Source organism: Haliotis rufescens, unplaced genomic scaffold, assembly GCF_023055435.1.
Source record: "Haliotis rufescens isolate VD_foot unplaced genomic scaffold, xgHalRufe1.0.p SCAF_33, whole genome shotgun sequence".
Classification (NCBI taxonomy): Eukaryota; Metazoa; Mollusca; class Gastropoda; order Lepetellida; family Haliotidae; genus Haliotis; species Haliotis rufescens.
The window spans coordinates 681144-708472 of record NW_025964035.1 but is presented as its reverse complement, the minus strand read 5'-3'; the positions used below and the strand labels follow the sequence as shown (position 1 = coordinate 708472).

Sequence of the window (27329 nt, the reverse complement as noted above, 5' to 3'; positions counted from 1 at the left end):
TTGAGTGCACACTGATCCAGTCACCGGGGTAATAAAAGCGCTTTGAGCATGGCCCTGAGTGGCGTGGAAATATGCGCAATATAAATGGCCTAATATTAATCTTAAATTAGGGGGGGTCGGGTGGCCAAGTGGTTAAAGCGTTCGCTCGTAACGCCGAAGACCCGGGTTCGATTCCCGACATGGGTATAATGTGTGAAGCCCATTTCTGGTGTCCCCCGCCGTGATATTGCTGGAATATTGCTAAAAGCGGCGTAAAACCATGCTCACCCACTCACTCACTATTCTTAAATGATTTGGCTTCATTTCCTAACCATCTAGGTTGCACTGTTTTTATTTGCCTGAAAAAAACACACCACAGGGCACAAATATACCCTCGATAGTACACCGCGTTGAGTGCAGATGGCGCCCAGGCAGGATGTGAGGGGCGTTTGGGGCTTGTGGTTAAAGTGTTAACTCGTCACACCGAAGACCCGGGTTCGATTCCCCACATGGGTACAATATGCGAAAACCATTTATGGTTTCTCCTGAGGTCATATTGCAGGAATATTGCTAAAAGTGGGTAAAACAATACTTCGTCACTCACTCACTCACAAACTCACTCAGACAGGATGTATAACATACCCACAACAATATAATAGCGCGGCTTTATGTCTTTGCATTCGGAATTCCTCGATTATATTCGTTTTTGAGATGCCGACATCAGATAAATCTGTTTGAATGCTTCGTACCGAGGGGTTAAATTTGGTTTAACCTGTACCCTGAAGGGGTGTCCCCGGGTCTTCACGCAGAGACGATTGTAAGGTGTCGGAATATCTTATTTGAATGAGATAGGAATATCACTAAGTTTGCTTCTTCCTCACAGGCCCCCCAGGAGGGCCAGGCCCTGAGGGTGCCCCCGGCCAGAGAGGATGGAGAGGTGAGGTGTTCTCAATAGGAGATGTTTTTTTCCAGATCTGGGTTAGAATTGGTCTTCAGCAACCCATGTGTGTCTCCCCCGTGAAGACCTGGGTTAGAATTGGTCTTCAGCAACCCATGCTTGTCTCCCCCGTGAAGATCTCGGTTAGAACTGGTCTGAGTTAGAATTGGTCTTCAGCAATACATGCTTGTGTCCCCTGTGAAGATCTCGGTTAGAATTGGTCTTTAGCAATCCATGCTTGTCTCCCCTGTGAAGATCTCGGTTAGAATTGGTCTTTAGCAATCCATGCTTGTCTCCCCCGTGAAGATCTCGGTTAGAGTTGGTCTTTAGCAATCCATGCTTGTCTCCCCTGTGAAGATCTCGGTTAGAATTGGTCTTTAGCAATCCATGCTTGTCTCCCCCGTGAAGATTTCGGTTAGAATTGGTCTTTAGCAATCCATGCTTGTCTCCCCTGTGAAGATCTCGGTTAGAATTGGTCTTTAGCAATCCATGCTTGTCTCCCCTGTGAAGATCTCGGTTAGAATTGGTCTTTAGCAATCCATGCTTGTCTCCCCCGTGAAGATCTCGGTTAGAATTGGTCTTTAGCAATCCATGCTTGTCTCCCCTGTGAAGATCTCGGTTAGAATTGGCCTTCAGCAATCCATGCTTGTCTCCCCTGTGAAGATCTCGGTTAGAATTGGTCTTCAGCAATCCATGCTTGTCTCCCCTGTGAAGATCTCGGTTAGAATTGGTCTTCAGCAACCCATGCTTGTCTCTCCCGTGAAGATCTCGGTTAGAATTGGTCTTCAGCAAACCCATGCTTGTCGAAGGAGGCGACTAACGGGATCGGGCGGTCACATTGGCGGAAGTGGGTGATGCATGTCATCATATCCCAACTGCGCAGTTCGATGCTTATGATGCCAATCGCTGGATTGTCTTGCCCCGACACGACTATTTACAGACCGCCATCATATAGCTGGAATATTGCTTGTCAAATAACGGATTGTGTTGAGGATGCGATAAACCAATCCGATAAAAATCACGTTCTGATAAATATGCCACCGTGGACACTTAGCTTTTAATATGTTTTTCAAATTGATGCTTACTTGGTAAACTGTAGCGGTCGGGTAGCCTAGTGATTAAAGCAATCGCTCGTCACGGCTAAGACCCGGGTTCGATTCCCGACATGGGTACAATGTGTGAAGCCCATTTCTGGTGTTCCCCGCCGTGATATTGCTGGAATATTGCTAAAAGCGGCGTAAAATCAAACTCACTCACTCACTCTTGCTAATTTACCTACCGGCAGCATGTCTCGAGAGAGGTTTCCTGCTTATATCATCACACATGGCTGCAAATGATAACTCTGATCACTCAGGCATTGTGTTCAAAGTTTCTAAAGTTACTTCATTTAATGAAATCGTCTCTTACACATTATTATTTTAAAAATGAAATTATATTATAAAGATATATTTACCCTTTTATGCTTCCGTATCGGGGATATCATATATAATGATTTACAAATTATACGAACCGTGAAGATATCCGGGGTAGAATAGGTCTTCAGCAACCCATGCTTGCCGAAAAAGGCGACTGTACTCGTCGTAATAGGCGACTAACGGGATCGGGTGGTCAGGCTCAATGACTTGCTTGATGCATGTCATCGTATCCCAGTTACGTGGATCGATGTCAATCACTGGATTGTCTGATCCAGATCGGATTATTTACTGACCGCCGTCATTTAGAGTGAATATTGCTGAGTGCGACGATAAACAACAAACAATCAAACAAATTTGCAAATATGTATTTTACTAGCCGAAGTTTATTTTGCATTCCATAATTATGATTAATATCTATGTATGTTCTCGTGTTGCAGGATGGCGGGGGCAGCAGGGTTTGAACGGACCCCCCGGGCCTAGAGGTATGTGAGGATTCAGCCGTCTCCATGTCCCCACAGGGCACATGCCGCTCAACTGTTGATAGGGACACTGAGACCGTTCATACTATATACATATATCACGTGTCACAGAATAATATGAATGTCCCTATCGAACGTTGAGCGTTATAGAATCATAAGCAACTCCCTAATTTAAAACGCTGCTGTCAAATGCCCAATGAAGTGAACATGTTCGTTTTTTGATAAAACCCAGAGCTCCAGATAAGCTTTTGGTGTTGTGGGTATTTTACCCATGCATTTTAAAATCATTGGGTTTCAGTAATTCTATCTGCGTATTCAAATTTCTGTTACCCACTAGTTTTTACACATGTGGGTATTTAAGTTAAATATTAAAAAACACTATTCATCTAGTCCCTGCAAACTGGTGTCGTGTGGGTCCGAGAGCTTTATAGGACTCAAAAATACCACGATACTTCCACAAGAAAGTGTGATGGCAAACGTTTTTTTCAAAATAGGATGCTGATTTGCTAATCGAATACGCAGGGTTACTTCACAATATGTTGATGATACGCACACGTTTTATTTTTGTAGCGTATCTGTAATGTTCGTTGCGTATTTGATACGTTTGGATTATATTTTACAGTGTATTTCTGCATTTCTGATGCGTATTTTACGCAGATACGCAGCTTATCTGGAGCTTTGAAAACCTGTATTCCATGCCAAGAAAATACGCCTAAGAGGTAACGTGGTCGATTGCAGTCACGTACAGGGTATGAGTTCGATTCTTGACGTGAGTTCAAATCTGTCATCGATATTGGAGAAACAGTGTGTACGGTAGGGCTGCAACGAATAACCTATGAGGCGAATACGATTCGTATCATAAATATAGGGTAATGAATACGAATATTAATTCACGAATACAATAATAAGTCAGCAGTTGATGTATTATTTGTCATATTCAGCATGTTCAGTGAGGCAACATCAACATAAATCATTTGACATGGTTTGTTAATTATCCATATCATACATTTATATACTGGACTTGTCCAGGTACTTAGACTTAGTATCTGCTCAAATGCTACAATGACCAGTGACCAAATTCCTGTCAAATTAAATATTATAAGAGTGTTGTCTTTAAAGAAACCTATGCATATCATACGTCCTTATGGACATTTTAGGTACAGGGTATTTAAATGCACATGATTGCATATACATAAATATTCGATTCTAGTGGCAACGAATAACGAATTCAATTCATGAATGGATACGGTTCGATTTACCGAATACGCTTGTGAATCGTAACGGCCCTAGTGTACGGTCGGATAAAACGAATTTGATACCTGAATTGAGATAGATAATGACATGAGGTCATTTATAACTTCCGGTTACTTTGGGTCATCACATCCTGCACTAACCCCTTGATCCATGCCCGTGGTTCTCGCGATATCAAATTATCTGCCCTTGATTTTCATCAACATTTTACCGACAAATCAAACGTCGAGTTGAGAAAACATGTAATGGGTAAGAGAAGACTTGACACTTCCACTTCTAATGTACATGAAGACATCCTTTCCAACTGTAAGAATCAAATTGGCATTTATATTGCGTGTAAGTCAGTTTTTCAATGTTGAATGTTTCGCAAACACCATCGTAATGAATGGGACTGGCCGCCATGTTGTTCTTCATATCGCTGGTTTGTAACTCGCGTTCTGATTGGTCCGTTAGACTGAGTAGGGTAGCAATTCAAACTGGCCAATGGAAATCAAGGACGGGTAATTTGATATCGCAATAACCAGTGTGATCTATCCAGGTGTTAGTGTAGGTTTACCGAAATGCGAATACCCATGTTGAACTGTGGCATGGTATCTCAGTGGGCTATCACTATAAAATCGGCATCAGTCCGGACTAGTACAAACACACACACACATGCACGTCGCTAGATAAGTGTAATAATTTTGGACGCGACCTTAAACCCCCTTTTCATCTCACCTCACTCTATATGTGCTGGTGTGGTGTATACAAACCCGTGAATATTGATGATGATGATGATGATGATGATGATGATGATGATGGTGGTGGTGGTGGTGATGATGATGATGATGATGATGATGCAACTGATTCTGTTTCCAGGGTTACCAGGCCCTTCAGGTGGTCCCCAAGGAGAACCAGGTCAGTACGTGAACTTACTGGGTTGACCCGAGGACCCAATGAGAATAGGAAGGTGTCAATGTAAGGTAGACACAGTGTGAGGAAAATAGGAAAATTATCGACAAAAGGAAAATACGCTATCATTTCCGGGTTTGACAGAAATTATGTCTGGCGCAGTTCCTTGTTTTAACTTGTACTGTTCCCGTGTTTAGGTGATCGAATGGATTTGCATGTGTTTGTGACGGGTGACACGGATGGGGCCGGATACGCCCACCTTTTGGCGAGCACCTGTATCATCACTATTTGATAGACAAGTGATTCATATACGCCTACATATATATTGTCGTGAGATGGACCTGCTTTTATTAGTAGCAGAGATTGCAATAATAATTATTATGGAAATGATTTTGTCGCTTTTATTGAGGAGTATTTCTTTTTATGGTTGTGGTTGATGTTTGTTCACCACCATGTGCTTTCACCCCCAGGACTGCCCGGCCCCCCAGGCCCCCAGGGAATACAAGGCCTGACAGGTAGGGCAATCCGTGAATCCCGTGAGTGGTGCATGTATAGTGGCAGGACAATATGCTTTCCTTTGGTGCACAGCCTCATAAACATTAATTGACAGACTTCTAACCAGATCAGGCCCGTGATAATCCGGGGTAGAATAGATCTTCAGCAACCCATACTTGCCGTAAAAGGCGACTATGCTTGTCGTAAGAAACGACTAACGGGATGGGGTGGTCAGGCTCACAGACTTGGTTGATGCATGTCATGGTAACTCAATTGCATGGATCGATACTTATGATGTAAATCACTGGATTGTCTGGTCCATACTCGATTATTTCCAGACCGCCGTCATAAAGCTAGAATATTGCTGATTGCGGCGTTAAACAACAAACGAAACAGACAAATCTTACTGATCAACATGATTGCTGTCATGAATATAATTTGGTAAATAGTTTCTGTACCAATCCATGATAGCTGCTTGTACACAAGGCAGGCTAGATGCACACCAGTCAGTGAGTTTGATTTTACGCCGCTTCTAGCAATATTCCAGCAACATCACGGCGGGGGACACCAGAAATGGGCTTCACACATTGTACCCATGTTGGGAATCGAACCCGGGTCTTCGGCGTGACGAGCGAACGCTTTAACCACTAGGCTACCCGACCGCCCCAGATGCTCATCAAATTACGGTTATATGTATCATAGGCCAGTGACCTAAATTCTGAATAAAGTCCGTCTATCTGTCTGTCTGTCTATCTGTCTGACTGCGCCTGCCTGTGTGTCTGTGCCTGTCTGTCTGTCTGTGTCTGCCTGTGTGTAACGTTATAGACCTGTTGTGACACGTGTGTTTCAGGCCCGCAAGGCCCGACTGGAGGCCCGAAGGGAGACAAAGGTAGGAACACGGACAAGAAAAAATAAAAAACAAATATGTTCTTTCACCAAAATGTTCGAAATTGAAAAAAGACAAGTACTGGTAGTGGTAGGGGTCGTTCATGGGAAAAGGTTCGCAAATTCTAATCCTTCACTACTTGTGTCTCTCGGCACATCAGAGGTCATCCCTACCTGATGTTGTCAGAGCTTACTGGGGGTTACATGGTGTGTGGTACCCGCTTTATTATCATGTCAGAATGATGAGATCTGATTGGTCCACATCTTACCTTACACTTGAATGTCCGACTCTGATTGGCTGAGTCCCATTCTATTATTTTCAATGGACACTCACATTTCCCCGCTCGAATTGTGGAAATGTGGGCGTTTCATATGTGCAAATATTAACGATGTAAACAGATATTTTACGATATTTCCCGAATTAAATAATTCTAGGGGAATAACTCTAAGTTTATTTTCTGTCTGCAGTTTGTCGATAAATGTGAAAAATGAACGAAGTTGATAAATGCCTAACTGTGGTATTCTTACTGACTCGGACCAAATCGTGAATGTATAAGATATACCTGCAATGTAATCAAATCATTGTCCATCCACACAATCCAACCCCCTCCCCCTACCCCGAGACAAGTGGACAATTTATAATAACTTCACAAAGTGTGTATGTTTCTGAGCATCACGTTGTTAAGTAACCGGAACAAGTCAACATGTTAAGTTCTGATGTCAGTAAAAACTACCTTTATTATCAAAATTATCAGGTTACTATATATCGTGTAATGTATCGTATCGTGAACAAATTTTATCGACAAAAATCGCATCGTCCACTGTGATCTACTGCAACGCCATGTTTTAACTGAATGACTCACGTGATGTGTTCTGTTGCTAGGCGACACTGGACAGCCCGGCTTTGACGGTATGACAGGCCCCCAAGGGCCTGAAGGGATGCCAGGTAAGTCCTCCACGGGGGGTGACTATGACGGGTATTTTACTGTTGCAGAAGGGGGACATTTTTTTAATATGTCGGTTTATGGATTCTACCTACCTCATTAAAAAAACAATGAAAGCATGTCGTATGTCACTAGTGTTTCGTGGCAATGCTACAGTTAAAATCACTAATGCAATTAACTTGTAATAGTTGCATTTAATTTATTGTTAGTACAGGTGCGTGCGTGCGTGCGTGCGAGTGTGTGTGTGCGCGTGCGTGCGTGCGTGCGTGTGTGTGTGTGTGTGTGTGTGTGTGTGTGTCTGTGTGTGTCTGTGTGTGTCTGTGTGTGTCTGTGTGTGTGTCTTATGATTCTAGTCCGGACTGATGCCGATTTATAGTGCTAGCCCACTGAGACACCATGCCGCAGTTTAACATGAATACCCCACCCAGACACAGTATACTGACTCCGAGCCGACCAGTTTTAGACCCTTAATGCCGAGCCCCAAACAGGGTAACAACAAGTACCATCTTTTTACGTCTTTTATATGACGCGGCCGGGGATCGAACCCCGGACCATCCGCTCTCCGGATGGATCCTCAACCACTAGGCCACGGAGGCGGTCTGAATTGTTATGAGCTATTAACAGCCTTAGTTTCATGTTCTCTGACGTGATGCTTTGTTCGTTTAGGTCTCCCGGGTCAAAAAGGTTCATCTGGCTTGAACGGTATGTAAAAGAGGAGATGCTCTGGAAGTTTTACTATTTATATATTTGCTTTTTTGTCAGTTAATAAATTCTGAATTGCAAAACAAATGGGCAAGAAAAGTAGGCTGGGAAGCAAGTTGATATTTGTGTATTTCATGAAGAAAGAATTTCAGATAATACGAATATCGCGGCGTGTCAGCTTAATGTGGGAGGAAAGCCCGAAGTGATGCAGGTCTCAGACGTTTACCACTTCGGTGAAACCCACGAGCACGGGTATGGTGCTGACAAACCTAGAAACATCATCGGGGCGAACCGGGATTCGAACCCACAATTATAGGTTTCTGGCTCACTCATGATCACCTCCCCACAACCACCCCACCACACCACCATATCACCTCACCGTCCCACAACCACCATACCACCCGACCTCTCAGAACCATCGCACCACATCACCCAACCTTCCCACAACCACCCAAATACATCACCCCACCTCCCCATGACCACACAACCACCCCACCTTCCCATAACCACCCCACTGCTCCACCTCCCCCAAAACACCACATCACGCCAACTCCCCACAAACACCACATCACGCCACCTCCCCAGAACCACCACATCACGCCACCTCCCCACAACCACCACATCACGCCACCTCCCTACAACCACCACATCACGCCACCTCCCCACTACCACACCGCCTCCCTACAGACATCGAACGCATCAGGGAAATTTCCTGTTGCCAGTTCCGACTACATTATCCGCATGTGTTGATGACCTGTTTCAGGTCCTCCGGGCTCCCCAGGTCCAGCAGGTGTAGACGGAGCTCAGGGCGCTGTTGGCTACGACGGAATGGACGGTACATAGACGATTTGTAGATTAATTTATTTATTTCTTCCCATGCCGTCAAACTTGCTTCAAGTATATGATTCCGCCACACAGTAGTGATCCCTGAACTTCTCTGTAATAAAGCACCCGCTGTCGCGATCTAGTCGATGTTACATATGCCATAATACGAGTTATTAAGATTATTCTCGTTGTTTCTTTTTGTAGGAAAACCGGGCCCGCCAGGTAGGTTTGAGTGAGTGAGTGAGTGAGTGAGTGAGGCACGACCGCAGTGTACAGGTTTATATCACGGCATGTCAGCTTGATGTTGGAGGGGCGGTCGGGTAGCCTAGAGGTTAAAGCGTTCGCTCGTCACGCCGAAGACCCGGGTTCGATTCCCGACATGGGTACAATGTGTGAAGCCCATTTCTGGTGTCCCCCGCCGTGATATTGCTGGAATATTGCTAAAAGCGGCGTAAAACCATACTCACTCACTCACTTGATGTTGGGGGATACCTCAAGGGGTGTGGCTGTGGGTGTGGCTGTGGGTGTGGCTGTGGGTGTGGACGTGTACCCAGGCATGGTGTCATGTCCGGTGGCCCATATGGGACATGGAGTCTGTTTTTCAACATTTTTATGTTTCACTTACTTTAATCGTAACCTTTTGCAAATTAACACAATTTGTCATACAAATATGTGATAAATCATGTATAAAAACAACCGAAAACATGGAAAATGTACATTCAAGTAGCTATTCAGTCGCTGAAATGTGAAGCGAACATGTCTAAAACTAAAATGGAAATGTCAAAAACCAAAACGAAAATGTCTAAAACAAAAGCGAAAATGTCAAAAAATAAAATAAAACCACAGAAAACTATTTTCACCGCTGTGATAATATTTCCACAGCGGTGTAAATAGTTTTCACCGCAGTTGAAATATTATCACCGCGTTGGAAATATTATCACCGCGGTGGAAATAGTTTTCTGTGGTTTCATTTTAGTTTTTGACATTTGCGTTTTTGTTTTTTGACATTTTCATTTTAGTTTTTGCCATTTTCGTTTCACTTTTCAGCGATTCAATATCTTCTTTACACATGATTTATCACATGTGTGTAAGACAAATTGTGTTAATTTGCAAAAGGTAACGATAAAAGTAAGTGAAATATCAAAATATTGAAAAAAAGACTCCATGTCCCTTATGGGCCACCGTAGTCATGGTTAACCAACGATCACAGGAGTCGTTATGGGTCGGTTGTCGAGGCAGCGCTTCCTGGGAGAATTCCCATTCGCTGTCTGGGCTACGTATAGAGGGGGCAAGGACCCTGAGCTGATGATGAGCCTAACCAGCCTGTCTGCCAGGATCACCCAAACCCTCTTTGCTACCTTTTAATCTGCACATAACATTGATGTCAGAGCAGGAATGAATTACGTGACGTCAAGTATTAGTACTCAAGTACAGTAAGTGCCTCAATATTTATCTACTTTTGATTCAAATATTCTATGATTTCTGTATAGGCAAGCTACACTGTACATGCTTTTAAGCAGAAATGTCAAATTTTCTCTGTTGTTTTTTTATTAGGCCCAGCCGGAGAAAGAGGCTTGCAGGGATATGATGGTAAGAATAATAATAATAAACATAATATATTACTCTAATTGTGATGGGGAATATCCGTTGTGTCAAATATATTTAAATATACACTTGCTATATTATCAGAATAAGTTTAATGTGTTATGGAAACATGAACATATCCATATCAAAGATGAAATAGTTTTGTCTTACTTCTTAGTGGACCAATGAAGATCCGGGGTAGAATAGATCTTCAGGAACCCATGCTTGCCGTAAAAGGCGACTATGCCTCTCGTAAGAGGCGCCCAACGTGATCGGGTGGTCAGGCTCGCTGACTTGGTTGATGTATGTCATCGATCCCAATTGCGTGGATCGATGCTCAAGATGTCAATCACTGGATTGTCTTGTCCAGATTCGATTATTTCCAGACCGCCGTCGTACAGCTGGAATATTGCTGAGTGCGGCGTTAAACAACAAACAAACAAAACAAACAAAACAAACTTGTTAGTGATGGGTTTTCGGCGCTGTGAATAGGATTGTTATAGTGCGGTGTATCAGGTTGATATGAGAGGGGGCGGGGGTGCGGGGGTGCGCACCCCCCCCCCCCCTTTTTATTTCGAAAAAAATCTTTATTTCTGTATAAATTACCACCAAAGACAATAAATAGACCTTAATTGTGCACCCCCTTTTCAAAAAAGCTGTATCCGCCAATGACATCTATGGGGAACAACTCACGAGACACTTCCCTCTCCAAAGTAACGTCGCCCAGTACATTAAGTCATCAAGTTGCGAGCGCATATTCGCCTCTCCAGAAATGACTCCATGAAAGAGCAATTTTGTATCGTGAAATACGCCACGTTTCGTTCACCATTGCTCTTTGCGATTTATCGCGTATCTTTCTTATCTCAACTAGTCTAATGTGTACTGCAATGTTTCAGATAAACGTTTCCTCATCTGACGTTTGTGTTTTTCAGGATTACCTGGACCAGATGGTCTCCCAGGTGAGAACGTCCAGCCCTGTGTTGTCACCTGTCCATTGTGTTTGTTTACTGGACCTATCCTTTGATGTTGGCGCGGCGAACAGGTGGAAACAAACATCAACATGCATGTTGATTGTTGACACGAATTCGATGTACAGTCCACTATGCTGGACACTGTCCGGATCAGGAAGCTGGACATGGGGATAAATGATAATTGCTTTACAATGTGGAGTTTGGTTTAACACTGCTTTGAACAGTATTCTAGTTATATCACGGCGTGTCGGCTTCATGTGGGAGGAAAGCCCCAAGTGATGCAGGTCTCGGACATTTACCACTTTGGCGAATTCCTTTGGAATCGTGCTGACAAACCAATAACCATTATCAGGGCGAATCGGTGCCATCGGTGCCACTATCTATGTCGGTCAGATATTAGACATTCCAGTTTGTTCAGTTTTTAATGAGAACTTTGTCTGAATATATTTCAAGCGTAGCCTGTAATGGAAGTCGCCATTTTGAAATTCGTGCCGAAAAGCTCGATAAAGCTGCTTTGTTATTGGCTGTCGACTCCCTATCATTGGTCGGTAAACGTTCGCGAAAGATCGTTCTGACGTGTCCTGTAATTGAATGACCTGAGATCTTGGGTGATGGGGACGCGAACTCTAAGATCTGCTTTTAACCAGATTGTCACCCTTTTCAATTAGTATCAACCGGAAGTCTATGATCTGGATCTTACTCTATGGTATATATGAAGGAATCAAGCAGGTGTCTCATGTTTAATATTTTCTTGTTCCAGGGCTGAAGGGACAGAAAGGTGAACCAGGTAGGCATTTATGATTTTTCCGATTTCCTCGAGATTGGTTTGTTTCTTACATTTCCTTTTCAATTTCGGACTCAGCAATACTCCAGCTGTGTGACGACGGTCTGTAAATAATCGAGTCTGGACCAGACAAATCAGTAGTGGACGTTCTGGGCAACACCCCAACTTCAGGGGTTTTATGACACCGAGGAGACGTAGGACAGCCAAGTGGTTAAAGCGTTCGCTCGTCGCCGAAGACCCGGGTTCGATTCCAGACATGGGTACAATGTGAGAAGCCCATTTTTGGTGTCCCCCGCTGTGATATTGCTGGAATATTGCTAAAGGCGGCGTAAAACCATACTCACTCACTCACTATTTCACCGGGCAGGGCCCACTGATCAAGCTTATACCATTTCTTTGTAAAAAGCAATGGTGCGCTAGGACCCAGTAGGTGGGAGAGTGATTTCATCTGAGGCCTTCATTTGGAAAAAATAACTTTTCCAAAGTGAATATTAACCTTTCGGTTCGTCTTAGGATATATTTGTTCAAGCTTTTGGAATTACCAACATCGTCTATAAAAAAACATTTCTTTCAAGACATACAAACGAGGTAAACGGGTGTAGAGAATGAAAGGTAGATTCCATCAGGAGCCGTGCCGGCTTGAGTACCAGATGTTTATAGAATGTGTCTGTATCATTGTTTTCATGTTGAAGTGGTAGTGGGTTAGCCCAGAGGCGTTCGCTCGTAACGTCGAAAGCCTGGGTTCGATTCCCCATATGGGTACATTGGGATATTGCTTGAATATTGCTTAAAGCGCCGTAAAGCCACAACCACTCACTCACTCATTTCTTGTTTCCAGGAACCGAAGGACTACAAGGACCAAGAGGCTATGATGGCTATCAAGGTACGAAAGGGTTTTATACCTCAAATCCAGTTATTATGATCTTAGGGGGCACGGGTGGCCCAGTCGTCTAAGGCGCCGCAATTCGCTGTGCAGAGTTGCGTCCCTTGGGCACGCCAGAAACCTATGATTGTGGGTTCGAATCCCGGTTCGCCACGATTATTTTTCTAGGTATGTCAGCACCATACCCGAAGTGGTAAACGTCTAAGACCTGCATCACTTATGGCTTTCCTCTCACATTAAGCTGACACGCCGTGATATAACTGGAATAATGTTAAAAGTGGCGTTAAACACACCTCACTCACTCACTCACTCACTGTTATAATCAGATTATGTAAGTGGTATAAACCCCCGGGATGCTTTGGTTGTGGGTTCGAACCCAAGACTGCTCCAATGATGATCCTGGATCTATCAGCTCTATACCAGCGATCGTAGTCTTTCACCATCTGAACATCTGCTTCCACCCGTGAAGATCCGGGGTAGAATAGGTCTTCAGCAACCCATGCTTGTCGTAAAAGGCGACAATGCTTGTCGTAAGAGTCGACTATCGGGATCGGGTGGTCAGGCTCGCTGACTAACTTGATGCATGTCATCGTATCCCAATAGCGTAGATCGATGATCAAGATGTCAATCACTGGATTGTCTGGTCCAGATACGATTATTTCCAGACCGCCGTCATATAGCTGGAATATTGCTGAGTGCGGCGTTAAACAACAAATAAACAAACAAACAAACAAACAAACAAACAAACATCTGCTTCCAGCTTTTCAGCCATGCCACGCGGAAGCGTGTTGATATGACGACAACACTCATAAGGAAGCGTTAATCCCAGCTCTCTGGAGGAAGGCGGCGATAAGTGATGCACTTGTTCCCAATACCTTTGTCTTTTTGGACAATAAAATATGTTTAATAAAACTATCTGTTTGTTGCAGGTCCTCCCGGGTTGTCGGTGAAGGGAGATGCGGGTAACTACACCAACTATAACTCATTCAATCACTGCAAAGTCCCTTGTGTCAAATTTACATCAGATATTTGAAAGCGCTTTTGTCGCTTAAAAACACCTTAAGATGAACTGTATTTATGTACGTGCATATAAGCGTCACGCACTCCTGGTTAGGTATATACTGGTTGTTGTCACGCTCTTGTTTTTATTAACTTAAGAACTAAGAAACGAATTTTTCAACTCAAACTCCCGTCTTCTGTTGATACTCTGCCATTCATTATGTAGGGAACATTACTTTCTCACTAAGTCATATATTTATTAATATAACATACGTGAATATTTATGGTATAAAACATGTACTATGGTGTTCACATAGCTCAGATGTTTACGTGCATGTATGTATCGGCTCTGTATCAGTGTCTTAATCCCGATCTCACATCTTTGTTAACTCAAGGTACACCTGGCCCACAAGGATTTGCAGGTAAATATAAATTGTCAATGCAAGAAAATAACCAGTCTAGATTATCCGCCGATAGAATCCATTTGGCGTAGAGAGCGAAATAGCGACACTATAAAACTGGTGACACCATGATGACACCAGGTATTTGTGAAAAGGGTATCCCTGTCCTGCCCTACTGGTAGCACCCGCCATTTACAATTTGCATAAAAAATAAGTTTATATTGTCTGACGCCTCTCAGCTGTAAAAACTTCCGAATCTTGCTCTGACTTAGTACATGCAGGTAATGCAAACTCAATGAGACCCTCAGAATTCGTGCGTTTTATCGTAGATCGTTATCGTTGTACCAAACAGGCAGTTCTCATTCCTGGGATTGGAACGGTACTTGTAATAGCCTTCGTTTTATCCGGAGTAGGAAGATGAAATAGTTAAATTGGCGTTCTTGAAGAGAGACTCTGTTGTTCCGTATGGTGCTTATTCCTGTCATATGCCAGTCCTAAGTTCCATGTGTGAAGCTGGCAAACGATGTTTCAGTGTATAAGAGTGAGTGAGTGAGGTTTTACGCCGCTTTTAGCAATATTCCAGCAATATCACGGCGGGGGACACTAGAAATGGGCATCACACATTGTACCCATGTCGGAAAAAACGAACCCGGGTCTTCGGCGTGACCTAGGAGGTGAGGTGAAATTGGGTTTAACGTCGCGTCCAAGATTATTGCACTTATATAGCGACGTGCGTGCACGTGTATTTGTGTGTGTGGCTGCTTGTACTAGTCCGGACTGATGCCGATTTATAGTGCTAGCTCACTGAGATACCATGCCGCAGTTTAACATGAATACCCCACTCAGACACAGTATACTGACTCCGAGCCGACCAGTCCTTGTTTCAGCCCCTTAATGCCGAGCGCCAGACAGGGTAACAACAAGTACAATCTTTTAACGTCTTTTTGTATGACGCGGCCCGGGATCGAACCCTGGACCTTCCGCTCTCCGGGCGGACGCTCTACCACAAGACCACGGAGGCGGTCTATAAGCCTAGGAACTAATTGCTAAATTGATATAACATTGAACCAATAGAAAATCAAAGCGTTGTTATTAAGGACTTGAAACACCTTTATGGGGACTGTCAAATAGCAGAGCCCAGTCTTCCTTTAAGGATCAGTTTTCTTTTATCAGTACATAAAGATCGTCAATATTATTAATAGAGTTTCAAGTTGTTTTGTTGCAACGTAATAATGAAATATGTATTTCTCATTTCAGGTCCTGCCGGACCCATTGGGCCGCCGGGTATGTGTTGTTTACAAATCATCTCTATATTGTTGTTTGTTTATTGTTTATTGTTTATTTGTTTGTTTTTATTTGACGTCTTCATATTCCAGCTGTGCTAAGGCGGTCTATAAATACTCGAACTTGGATATATTGCATTACGTTGAGGCTAACGTCTGTATGAATCAAGGAACGGATTCAGAATCGGTCGCCAAAACGAATAAAGTGTTGCAAGTGTTTAGCAATGCAACTGCAGCCTTAAACCAGTCTACGAATATGAGTTAGTGAGTGTGATTTAACGCCGCTTTGAACAGTATTCCTGTCTTAGCACGGCGAGTCAGCTTGCTGTGGGAGTATTTCTGTTATGTCACAGTGTGTCAGCTTGATGTGGGAGTATTTCTGTTATGTCACAGTGTGTCAGCTTGATGTACGAGTATTTCTGTTATGTCACAGTGTGTCAGCTTGATCTAGGAGTATTTCAGTTATATCACGGTGTGTCAGCTTGCTGTGAGAGTATTTCAGTTATATCATGGTGTGTCAGCTTGATGTGGGAGTATTTCAGTTATATCACGGTGTGTCAGCTTGATGTGGGAGTATTTCAGTTATATCACGGTTTGTCAGCTTGATGTGGGAGTATTTCAGTTATATCACAGTGTGTCAGTTTGATGTGGGAGTATTTCAGTTATATCACGTTGTGTCAGTTTGATGTGGGAGTATTTCAGTTATATCACGGTTTGTCAGCTTGATGTGGGAGTATTTCAGTTATATCACGGTGTGTCAGCTTGATGGAGTATTTCAGTTATATCACGTTGTGTCAGTTTGATGTGGGAGTATTTCAGTTATATCACGGGATGTCAGCTTGATGTGGGAGTATTTCAGTTATATCACGGTTTGTCAGCTTGATGTGGGAGTATTTCAGTTATATCACGGTGTGTCAGCTTGATGTAGGAGTATTTCAGTTATATCACAGTGTGTCAGCTTGATGTGGGAGTATTTCAGTTATATCACGGTGTGTCAGCTTGATGTGGGAGTATTTCAGTTATATCAAGGTATGTCAGCTTGATGTAGGAGTATTTCAGTTATATCACGGTGTGTCTAGTTGATGTGGGAATATTTCAGTTATATCACGGTGTGTCAGCTTGATGTGGGAGTATTTCAGTTATATCACGGTGTGTCAGTTTGATGTAGGAGTATTTCAGTTATATCACGGTTTGTCAGCTTGATGTGGGAGTATTTCAGTTATATCACGGCGTGTCAGCTTGATGTAGGAGTATTTCAGTTATATCACGGTGTGTCAGCTTGATGTGGGAGTATTTCAGTTATATCACGTTGTGTCAGTTTGATGTAGGAGTATTTCAGTTATATCACGTTGTGTCAGCTTGATGTGTGAGTATTTCAGTTATATCACGGCGTGTCAGCTTGATGTGGGAGTATTTCAGTTATATCACGGTGTGTCAGCTTGATGTGGGAGAAAAGCCCGAAGTGATGCAGGACGTCGACACCTTGAGTCAGCTCGTTATATTCCTGCATTCATTAAATCACTGTATTTCAGGCCCTCCTGGAGGGCTGGGGCCTCTTGGTCCACAGGGCGACAAGGGACCACTAGGTAGGTTCATTGCTTTGTAAACAAATACAAATTCCAAGCTTTATATTAGGTAATACACAAAGACGTCCGCTCCATTATTCATCCCATACGGTGGCCACCGTAAAGTTTTCTGTAGTGGGACATTAAAAGTGTGGTTTGACTGGTGGTATGTGAATTGTGATAGTCACTGAATGACTCCCTGGTATTTCAGGCGGAGAAGGACCCCAGGGGCCCAGAGGATGGAGAGGATTTGCTGGTGAGTATTAGCTATCCACTAACTTCATCACCTGTAACGAAATCTAAATAAGGGATGCTAATTGGGATTGTTCACTAGCCAATATTTTAGCAAATATCGCCGTAGGCGCTTATTAGAGCGGGGCGCTTATTACGTCGAATACGGTATATCGTATTTGCAGAACTCAGGCAAAGATTGTAAAGACATTAAAAAATTACAATTGCAAGACATCCATAGGTAATGATACAAAAGGGACCTACTATTTCTTTTATTTTTTTATTGGGGTGCTGAAATGTTTTTAGGGAGGGGCAAGTTGTCCTGAAACACTGTTCCTTCCTTCACAGTAAAACATGTCTGTATTATCAATGGGCGCGGTACTCTCCTACTTACTTAGCAACATGACCACTCACTGGGGAACTACAAGAAGGGAACTCGTAAATTACAGGTGAAGCCCTTGTCTAAACTGTTCAATATTAAACGGTGAGGTGAAATGGGGTTTAACCTCGCGTCCAAGATCATTGCATTATATTGCGACGTGCATGCACGTGTGTGTGTGTGTGTGTGTGTGTGTGTTGGGGTGGGGTGTGGGGGGTGGGGTGGGTTGGGGTGGGGTGGGGTGTGCGTGTCTGCTTGTACTGGTCCGGACTCATGCCGATTTATACTGCTAGCCCACTGAGATACCATGCCACAGTTTAACATGAATACCCAACTCAGACACAGTATACTGACTCCGAGCCGACCAGTCCTTGTTTTAACCCCTTAATGCCGAGTGCCAGGCAGCGTAACAACAAGTACCATCTTTGAACTAGTCTTTTTTAACCGTCATTCATTATGCAAGTTTGTAAAGAGTAATCTGTGCCTGGGTAATTTTGTGTAAAATATACTGGTTCAATCCAGACTGGGTTAAGAAATGAATTTGCAACCACATGACCCTGACGATGTTTGAAGTTGTGTAAATGTATTCCAAAAAAAGCAAACAAATTGATTTCAAAGTTAAGTTGTCTGAGACACCCAACAGCAGTAGTGTATTATTCGGATTTTTTAATTTAATTTATATATATTTAAAAAAAAAATTAAATAAATTATATTTAAAAAAAATGAAGCCTTGTAGATGTGTTCTTTGAGTGACCAGTAGAACCAGTAGAGTTCAATGTTTGGACATAATATCAGTAACTTGAGATATTTTCAACTGAAATATATGATAAAAACAACTGCGAGTTGTAGTTTCTTTTGCCCCTCAGTATAATTAGAGTATTCTATTAATAAATTTGTTAATTTGTTTTTAGGATAGTCATTTAATATTTTTATTTGGTCTAAGCGTAAACTATATTTGGGACAGACCCGTAAAAGATTTCTCATCGCTTAGCTTGTCATGATAATCGTTAATGGCAGAGGTTTACACTACGCTGACACGTGCGTCCAGAACGCACAAATGTACAGAATGGACGCAGATAAACTATATTGTGTCCAAGAGTCGTTCAATGACTGCAGTTGCACCTAATTATTAACAAGAAATATAAATGTCCTGTTACAAAAATAATGATCAAACCTCACAGAACAGTACGGACACTCTTATTTCCTATAAGAACTGTAATAATTAATTATTGGGGATACCTTGGACGCCGAGTTTTGTAACTCAAGGTAAACCGTCATGAGCGTTAAACCGCAAATTCACACTTCTGCTATTGCATATAGCGGCAAGACTGGCGTCTCTTTGACATTGCAGTATTATAGTGAGTGAGTGAGTGAGTGAGTTGGGTTTAACGCCGCTTTTAACGGTATTCCAGTTATATCACGGCGTGTCAGATTAATGTGGGAGGAAAGCCATACAGATGCAAGTCTCAGACATTTACCACTTCGTTGAAACCCACGAGCACGGGTATGGTGCTGACAAATCTAGACACATAATCGGGGCGAACCGGGATTCGAACCCACAATCATAGGTTTCTGGCGTGCCCAAGGGACGCAACTCTGCACAGCGAATCGCGGTGCCTTAGACAACTGGGCCACCCGTGCCCCCTGCAGTATTATACGATTCAAATATTAATAGTTAAGTTTCTCAGTGAGGCGGTGCAATATGAAATACTATGTTTAAGTGCAGTTCACACGATATATGGCATTTCCATTGGACGAGAGGTAGTTCACATGGTTGCGAAATTGGCGCTCATAAGTGTATGAACGACACAATTTGACGTTCATACGTTTTTTCACGAGACCTTATTCTTCAAATGACGTAAACACAGACGGACAACATTCCCGGGGGAACCCCTGTGAAATCTAGAGCACGAATGCACACAGAAGCGTTGTTTCTGATAATTTAGACCCTTTAATCTTAAACTTTAGTATACGTTGAGAGACTACGACTGCATTATTGTTCATGAATATCCTCGCTACGACCCGTCCTTATGAACAAAACGAAGAAATGCACATCGAAACTATCGCAGTATTGACTTGATCCGTGTCTAGATTTACAGCGATAGTCTACATCAATCTATAAATATATCTTAGTATCTATTTGGCACCTTTCACATGTAACCGCCACAGGTCCATGAACAACATCGGAAATCTATCCCGTCACGGTTGTCGTGTCGGCCATTTTGACATCTTGTACTTTATGTAAAATGTATTACGACGCGCGGTACTTGTGCCGGACATACTGAGGTAGTTCCTGATAGACGTTTCTCATCCAATGATGATATTATTTGAATACATTTGCTGTGAACAACTACAACAGATGTTCCTATAAAGCAAGTTGAGCTCATGTCACCTCTCAATTTGAGTTCCGCGATACAGCTGGTTGTATGACTGTCAGTGAAAACATGAAGTCACATGTACCCTTTAAATACAATTGTGTACAGACACATCCTTCGAGGTAAAAACTAGTGACATAAAAAAATATCAGAATTGACTTTCACTTTGTGTGAGTCCATTGGAGTATGAACCTTCATAGAATGAGGGCCATATGTTCTAATGAACTCCTACAAAGCGCAAGTCAGATCTTAAATAATACCAAGAACGTGAAATACATAGTCAACTTAGACAGCTTAGAGTAAAAGACTGAACACGAATGAATGACAAATTCTCATCTCCTTGTAATGACTAATTTCATCAGAGGCCCATTTTCCAGGGTCTGGACAACTGGATAAACGGCACGGAGCCAGACCACCGATTGTCTCCCCTTGGAGGAAGTACAATAGCCAAGTGTATCGCCAACCGCCACAACCTCCACGACGACCACAACCACCACCACCCCCACCGCCGACATCAACAACCACTACTCCAAAGCCAACAACAACAACACCAAAATTAATTGACTCTCATGTAAGAATACGTCTAGTTTCCGAGCCTAAGCAATCAGAATCATCCATTTCAGGAACACTATATGGAAATGTTAGATCTGATCCGAGCTGGAGCAAAGATCCATTACCATCGGACGCACCGTATGGAGCAGGAGATGCGGGGATGGACGTCCCTGTAGGTGCAGACACATTCTATGGTCCAACTCCTCCTCCGTATCAGCAGGACATCACAAGGAGGCCATATGTAAACAATGGCCCAAACGACCCTGGTGCAGGAGCACAATATGAACCACGACCCCAGACTGGCCTCGGTCAGGAAATGACTAGACCACTTTACCAAAGAAACGGTCCAGTTGGTCATCCTGATAATGCAGGGACGTCTGGATCAAAGACATTTTTAAATTCGGCCCAACCAGGTACGGAGCAGATGTATCCTCCAAAAGGCCCAGCCGGTCAACCCAAGAATGGGGTACCAGGTGCTGGTAACATAGAGGCAGTGTTTCCAAGAGGTATGTCCAGTGTTCCTCTGCGTAAAGAACCTAGGGTGTCAGGGCCACGAATAAAGGTAGTGGAATCTCTGTCACCAGCAGAGTTCTCTGTCCTTGAGAAAGACGCCAGCGGAGTGGCTGGAAAAAAGCTTGGCGGTGGTACTTTCCCTCCGGGAATGTCTTTATCTAATGACTTGAGGGTTCCAATCCAAACAACGCCGAGTCCAGTTAATACATTCAGGAAAAATGTACCCAATAAAATCCCTTTGAAGCGGATGGTAGACCCGGCTCAGTATCTTGAAAAGTCGAAAGCAAATCTTGGTCAAACAGGCACGTCTGTGTCTGTGAATAACAGACCTAATGCTGACCCTAACTATGCGTCAGGGTATACAAAACCTGCTGAAGAGCCACAGTCTCAGATCAAACATGTTGTAGTTTCCCTGGCAGCCTCTTCCTCGTCCCGTCTATCCAGTTCCCCATTACGTCTTAGACATAATGAGAAAGGGGAGATAATCCACCCTTCAACATCAGGATCCAACACTCAGCAGAAGTTTCTGGGTAACAATGCACCAAATATCAACACGGCACAGAACCAAGGACCTGCTCAGAACCAACAGCAAGGCTATGATATAAACAGGCAACACATCACAACTGCAGCACCATACATAAGGGTTCACACAAAATCCTTTTCTAAACCCATTATTAGATTTTCTGGTTTGAAGACTCAAACACCACGGCCAAGTTTCAGATCCAGATCGGTGACTGTGAGGGCTCCTCTTTCAAGACCGGGTTTTAAGAAAGCTCCTTTGTTTAGGGTGAGGCAGACCAACACATCCTCATTACCTTATCGACCACGGTTTTTACGCAGGAGGGGCCCAACAGCTACTGAGAATGATAGATCCAGTACCATGCCTGCATCCTCAGCTGCACAATCACCTGCCCGGGTCCAGTCACGTGTGCCAACACCTCAAACTGCAGCCACATCCCCGAAGACCCATTTGCCTAATTACCGCCCCAGAAGTCCTGTTCCCCGTGTTGGTACCAATGTTGGGAATCAGCCTCCTCTGCCACAGACACCAACAGACAGCATGAGAGAGTACCGAAAAACACCAAACCTCAATATCAAACCTGAACCCCAAAGTCCACCATCCAACCAGGGCATCCATGCACCATCACAGGATAGCCCTGGTTATCAGCAAGCACAGGGTACACAATCAAGTTATCAGTCGAGGTTACAGAACAATCAACAACAAGCAAACACAAAACCTTCAGTTCAAACACTTGGCCCACAACCTCCACGAAAAATTACTTTCACACTGAGACGATTTTCAGGAGGCTTTAACACGAAGAAAAATTCTCACCCCATAAACAATAAGCCCTCTGTTCCCCAGAGTTCATATAACAACCCATCACTTCAAAAACCGCAAAATCCTCCACCTGAAATTAACGCCTATAATTCTCAATCAAATCCCCAAACTTCAAACACCTACGACAATCCACAGAAGACCCAACAGAATGTTCCTTCGAATATTCAGCAACCGTCTTCATATCAACAGTCGCAGTCATTAAGTAACCAACAACAGCAGCCAAGTTCCTACAACAAACAAGCAATAGCACCAACTCCTAAACAAGTTGTGTTGCCAAAGCCTTCTCAAAGCTCAGGGTATCAAACTAACAACAATCCGGACCCACCACAGCAGTCTCAAAACTTCAACACGCAAGGACAAAATGTACAGTCTTCAATCCCTGCCTTTCAACAAGCACCTGGTTCAGTTCCTCAGAGTAAAAGCTGGAAACCAGAAACCGGACAGGGTAGTAACATAAACATGCCAGCTGCAAGCCTGACCTCATATCAAAGTGGTTCAGGTACATCGTATCAGGCCCCAAAGCATCCTACTCCGCCCCAAAAGCAACAGGTTGGATATCAACAACAGCCTCAGCAGCAGCAGCAGCAACAACAGCAACAGGGGGGATATCAGCATCAGTCACAACAACAAATGCCAGGTCAACAGCAGTTATCACATCAGCCACAGCAGAAGCAGGGGTATCAAAAACAATCACAGCAACAACAGCAGCATGGTGGATATCAGCAACAGCAGCAACAAAATCAAGAGTCCTATCAGTCAAAGAGTCGGCCAACACCACAGCAAAATCAGCACACAGGGAGTAACAATGGACTAGGGCAACCAGCCTTTATGCAGGTCAATACAAATACAAACAACAATGTCCGAAGTGGGAATCAGGGAACAGGCTACGGTAGTGCCGGTGGATTAGTTCAAACACAGAACAGTCAAACTAATCAAGCCAGGTCTATGAGTCAGGGTGCACTGAAAGAGGTGGTGAGCATCTTTAACCAACAGGGACAACAGCTTCATGGCCAGGTGAAGCCACAAGGCCAGACAGGAGCTACAGCATATGGTCAGTCTGCAAATAATCAACCAGGAATGCAGAACCAAAATAGCTTGGCTACAAACACAGGGGCGACTCGGTCATCAGGTTACAGTAATACTGGATCTCAAGGACAAGGTCTCGCTCAGTCTGTAAATACACAGCCCTCAATGCAGAACCAGAGTCCGATAAATAGCGCAAGGGCAATCTCATATGGTGGACAACAGGGTCAAATGCCCATACAGTCATCAGCTGGTGGATCAGGCCAAAAGCTGAGTCAGAGTCTAGGACAGCCAAATATCGGCCCGAATAACCAGGCAGGTGTATCGACCTCCTACCACATCCAGGGGCAAAGTCAAATTGCTGTGAAGCCAGGGTCAACTGGTCAAAGTGGTCAGGGACAGGGTGTCAGTATACAAGGAACTGTCCAGCACGGAAGTCAAGGTCAAAACCCTCAAACAGGAATTGGATCTAACTTAGGTGGTTCACCGCTAAACCAAGGTGCAATTAACTACCCTGGACTATCGCAAGCCAATACAGGACAGGTGGGGAATTCCATGTCAACACAGACGAATCAAGGAATGCAAAATGGAGTCAATCAAGGAATGCAAAATGGAGTCAATCAAGGAATGCAAAATGGAGTCAATCAAGGAATGCAAAATGGAGTTAATCAAGGAATGCAAAATGGGGTTAATCAAGGAATGCTAAATGGAGCCAATCAAGGAATGCAAAACGGAGTCAATCAAGGAATGCAAAATGGAGCCAATCAAGGAATGCAAAATGGAATCAATCAAGGAATGCAAAATGGAGTCAATCAAGGAATGCAAAATGGAGTCAATCAAGGAATGCAAAATGGAGCCAATCAAGGAATGCAAAATGGAATCAATCAAGGAATGCAAAGTGGTGTCAATCAAGGAATGCAAAATGGAGTCAATCAAGGAATGCAAAATGGAGTCAATCAAGGAATGCAAAATGGAGCCAATCAAGGATTGCAAAGTGGTGTCAATCAAGGAATGCAAAATGGAGCCAATCAAGGAATGCAAAATGGAATCAATCAAGGAATGCATAATGGTGTCAATCAAGGGATCCAAAGTGGTGTCAATCAAGGGATACAAAATGGAGCTAAACAGGTTCAGAATGGGATTAATCAAGGGGTATCAGGTGGAACCGTTCAGAGCTTCACTGGTGGAACTCAGCTAAACACTGCCGGTGGAACTCTTCAGGGCGGTGTTGGCACAGTCGGTGTGGGTGGACAGATGAACATTGGTACTCAAGGAGGGGTTGCCCAAAATAGTATGAGTGCCACACAGCACCTGGGGGGAGGTAATACCGTGATGACGGGAGCGGGAGGAGGAGGAGGAGGAGGGATGGCAACTGGGGGGACGATGACGGGTCCAGGCAGAGTCAGGGATCTTGTCCTTCCCTACAGGAACAAAGGAGCAGCGATGCTGGGGGCTGAACCGATTTCATTTGAGGTGGGTGTAGGTGGGAGGATGGTGATGGATCCAACAGATGCACTGAGGTACAAGGCTCAAGGAGGACTGCTGCCTATTAATGGAATGCCTGGGTCACAAGGGGCCAATGCACAGCAGGTCATTCACCTTGAAGGACAACCAGTAGGGAACATGTTCGCTCAGCCAGCTAATGGTGTGGCTCAGCGAGCAACTGCTGGAAATGTTGGGGTGATCGGCACTGTTCGTAGTCAGGCGACTGTTAATCTTCCCTCGCCACCAGGAACCGTTGTCGTTGCTGGGCAGCAAAACAATCAACAACAAATTATCACCAACCAGAAACCAGCCACTCAGATCACCTTCCGAGGGAAACGATCAACGAACACAGAATTCTTTTCCAAATACAATCTAAAACCAACACGCGCCTGAGAAAAGTGCATATGCACTAGAAGTAGTAATGACATATATATCATATATATCACGTATAAGTCTTAAGTCTGTACATGAATCTACAGATGTTTGAGCATCCCCTGTCTTTGTTTAAAGTTTAAAGCCTGTATCGTTGATTATTGAGTTAACTAGATGGCCTGTCATATCCGATTCTCATAGTCCACCTCTTCAACTTTAGTCACAAGGGATATCTCTTCTGCTTACATGTTCAATACAAATGGTAACCTTTAATTCAGTTGAGATCAAATGTTGAACGACGATACACAGGATAAAGAATGCCTCACATATTATGAACTTGGATTGCGATATAGTGTATATAACAATATGACAATTCCAAGCTTCTACTCCAAGCTTTATCACTTGGGACAAATGAATCGTGATACAAAGACAGATACAATAGCATATTTTATAACCTTTTATTTGAAACTTTATTACTAAATCGTATGTATCCGTTGCTGATTTTCCAGAGTATCATGTTATCTTTAAACCTACCTTGTGTAAATTTACGTATCAGACACGCGTATACTTTCTTAAATATACATTCATTTTGCAACCCACCTGAAAATGAAACACTATTCATAAAAACTAATCATGTAAAGTTTATATATATGTTTATATGTGTATCTCGAAAAAAATACAATAAAACTCTTTTGTAATCGTTTTGTTTCTTTCGCATTTCTGTCGATCGATAATGATAGAAAAGGGTGATACTTTTCCCAGAAGCAAGAAAAATGGCTGACAATTGCTATCTCCAACCAGATAGTCCATCTTCCTGACATTACTCTGTGGTATTACTTATTAACTTTTGTTATTACTGTAATATTACTCAACACTTTCCGACATTACTGTGTGATATTACTCGTTACTTTCTAACATTACTCTGTAATATTACTCATTACTTTCCGACATTACTGTGTGATATTACTAGTTAATTTCCGACATTACTCTGTAATATTACTCTTTACTTTCCGACATTACTGTGTGGTATTACTCGTTACTTTCCGACATTACTCTGTAATATTACTCAACACTTTCCGACATTACTATGTGATATTACTCGTTACTTTTAACATTACTCTGTGATATTACTCATTACTTTCTGGCATTACTCTGTGATATTACTCATTACTTTCTGACATTACTCTATGATATTATTCATTCCTTTCTGACTTTACTGTGTGATATTACGCATTACTTTCTGACATTACTCTGAGGTATTACTCATTCCTCTCTGACTTTGATGTGTGATATTACTCATTAACTTCTGGCATTACTCTATGATATTATTCATTCCTTTCTGGCTTTACCGTGTGATATTACTCATTACTTTCTGACATTACTCTGTGATATTACTCATTCCTTTCTGACTTTACTGTGTGATATTACTCATTCCTTTCTGACATTACTCTGTGATATTACTCATTACTTTCTGACATTACTTCGTGATGTAACTCATTACTTTCTGACATTACCCTGCGATATAACTCATTACTTTCTGACATAACTGATATTACTCATTCCTTTCTGACTTTACCGTCTGATATTACTCATTACCTTCTTACATTACTGTGTGATGCCTTCCGGACCAGTGTAGCTTTCTCTCATGACACCACCTGAGTGTGTGTCCTCACTCACTCACTCTTTCAGTCTCGAGATAATTGTAATCTGTTGTGTTGCAATGTCCTTTATGACAATAAGTTCCACTGATGTTCAGTGGGCTTTAGCGCTGTCTACTCAAATAGTGC

At 43.1% G+C, this 27329-nt stretch overlaps 2 protein-coding genes across 2 annotated transcripts in view; both read left to right on the top strand.

Annotated features, from left to right (window-relative positions):
- The window catches only part of LOC124151611 (mucin-19-like), a 56412-nt gene that overhangs the window by 24495 nt on the left and 4588 nt on the right, over positions 1–27329 (top strand). Inside the window, exons 21-38 of the mRNA XM_048380770.1 lie at positions 863–916; positions 2769–2813; positions 4920–4958; positions 5423–5467; positions 6298–6336; positions 7216–7278; positions 7943–7978; positions 8742–8813; positions 9008–9025; positions 10358–10393; positions 11320–11346; positions 12119–12145; positions 12981–13025; positions 13955–13987; positions 14420–14446; positions 15683–15709; positions 17241–17294; positions 17485–17529. Of these exons, the coding sequence (XP_048236727.1) occupies positions 863–916; positions 2769–2813; positions 4920–4958; positions 5423–5467; positions 6298–6336; positions 7216–7278; positions 7943–7978; positions 8742–8813; positions 9008–9025; positions 10358–10393; positions 11320–11346; positions 12119–12145; positions 12981–13025; positions 13955–13987; positions 14420–14446; positions 15683–15709; positions 17241–17294; positions 17485–17529 (732 nt within the window). The remainder of the gene's footprint in view (positions 1–862; positions 917–2768; positions 2814–4919; positions 4959–5422; positions 5468–6297; positions 6337–7215; positions 7279–7942; positions 7979–8741; positions 8814–9007; positions 9026–10357; positions 10394–11319; positions 11347–12118; positions 12146–12980; positions 13026–13954; positions 13988–14419; positions 14447–15682; positions 15710–17240; positions 17295–17484; positions 17530–27329) is intronic.
- Positions 20840–26168, top strand: LOC125372008 (mediator of RNA polymerase II transcription subunit 12-like). Its single transcript, XM_048380808.1, has one exon. The coding sequence runs from the start codon at positions 20971–20973 to the stop codon at positions 25561–25563; it is 4593 nt and encodes a 1530-aa protein (XP_048236765.1). The 5' UTR covers positions 20840–20970; the 3' UTR covers positions 25564–26168.

What these genes read in the sequence shown, in the direction of transcription:
- LOC125372008 (XM_048380808.1), top strand. Translation starts at nt 20,971, where the DNA reads ATGGACGTCCCTGTAGGTGCAGACACATTCTATGGTCCAACTCCTCCT.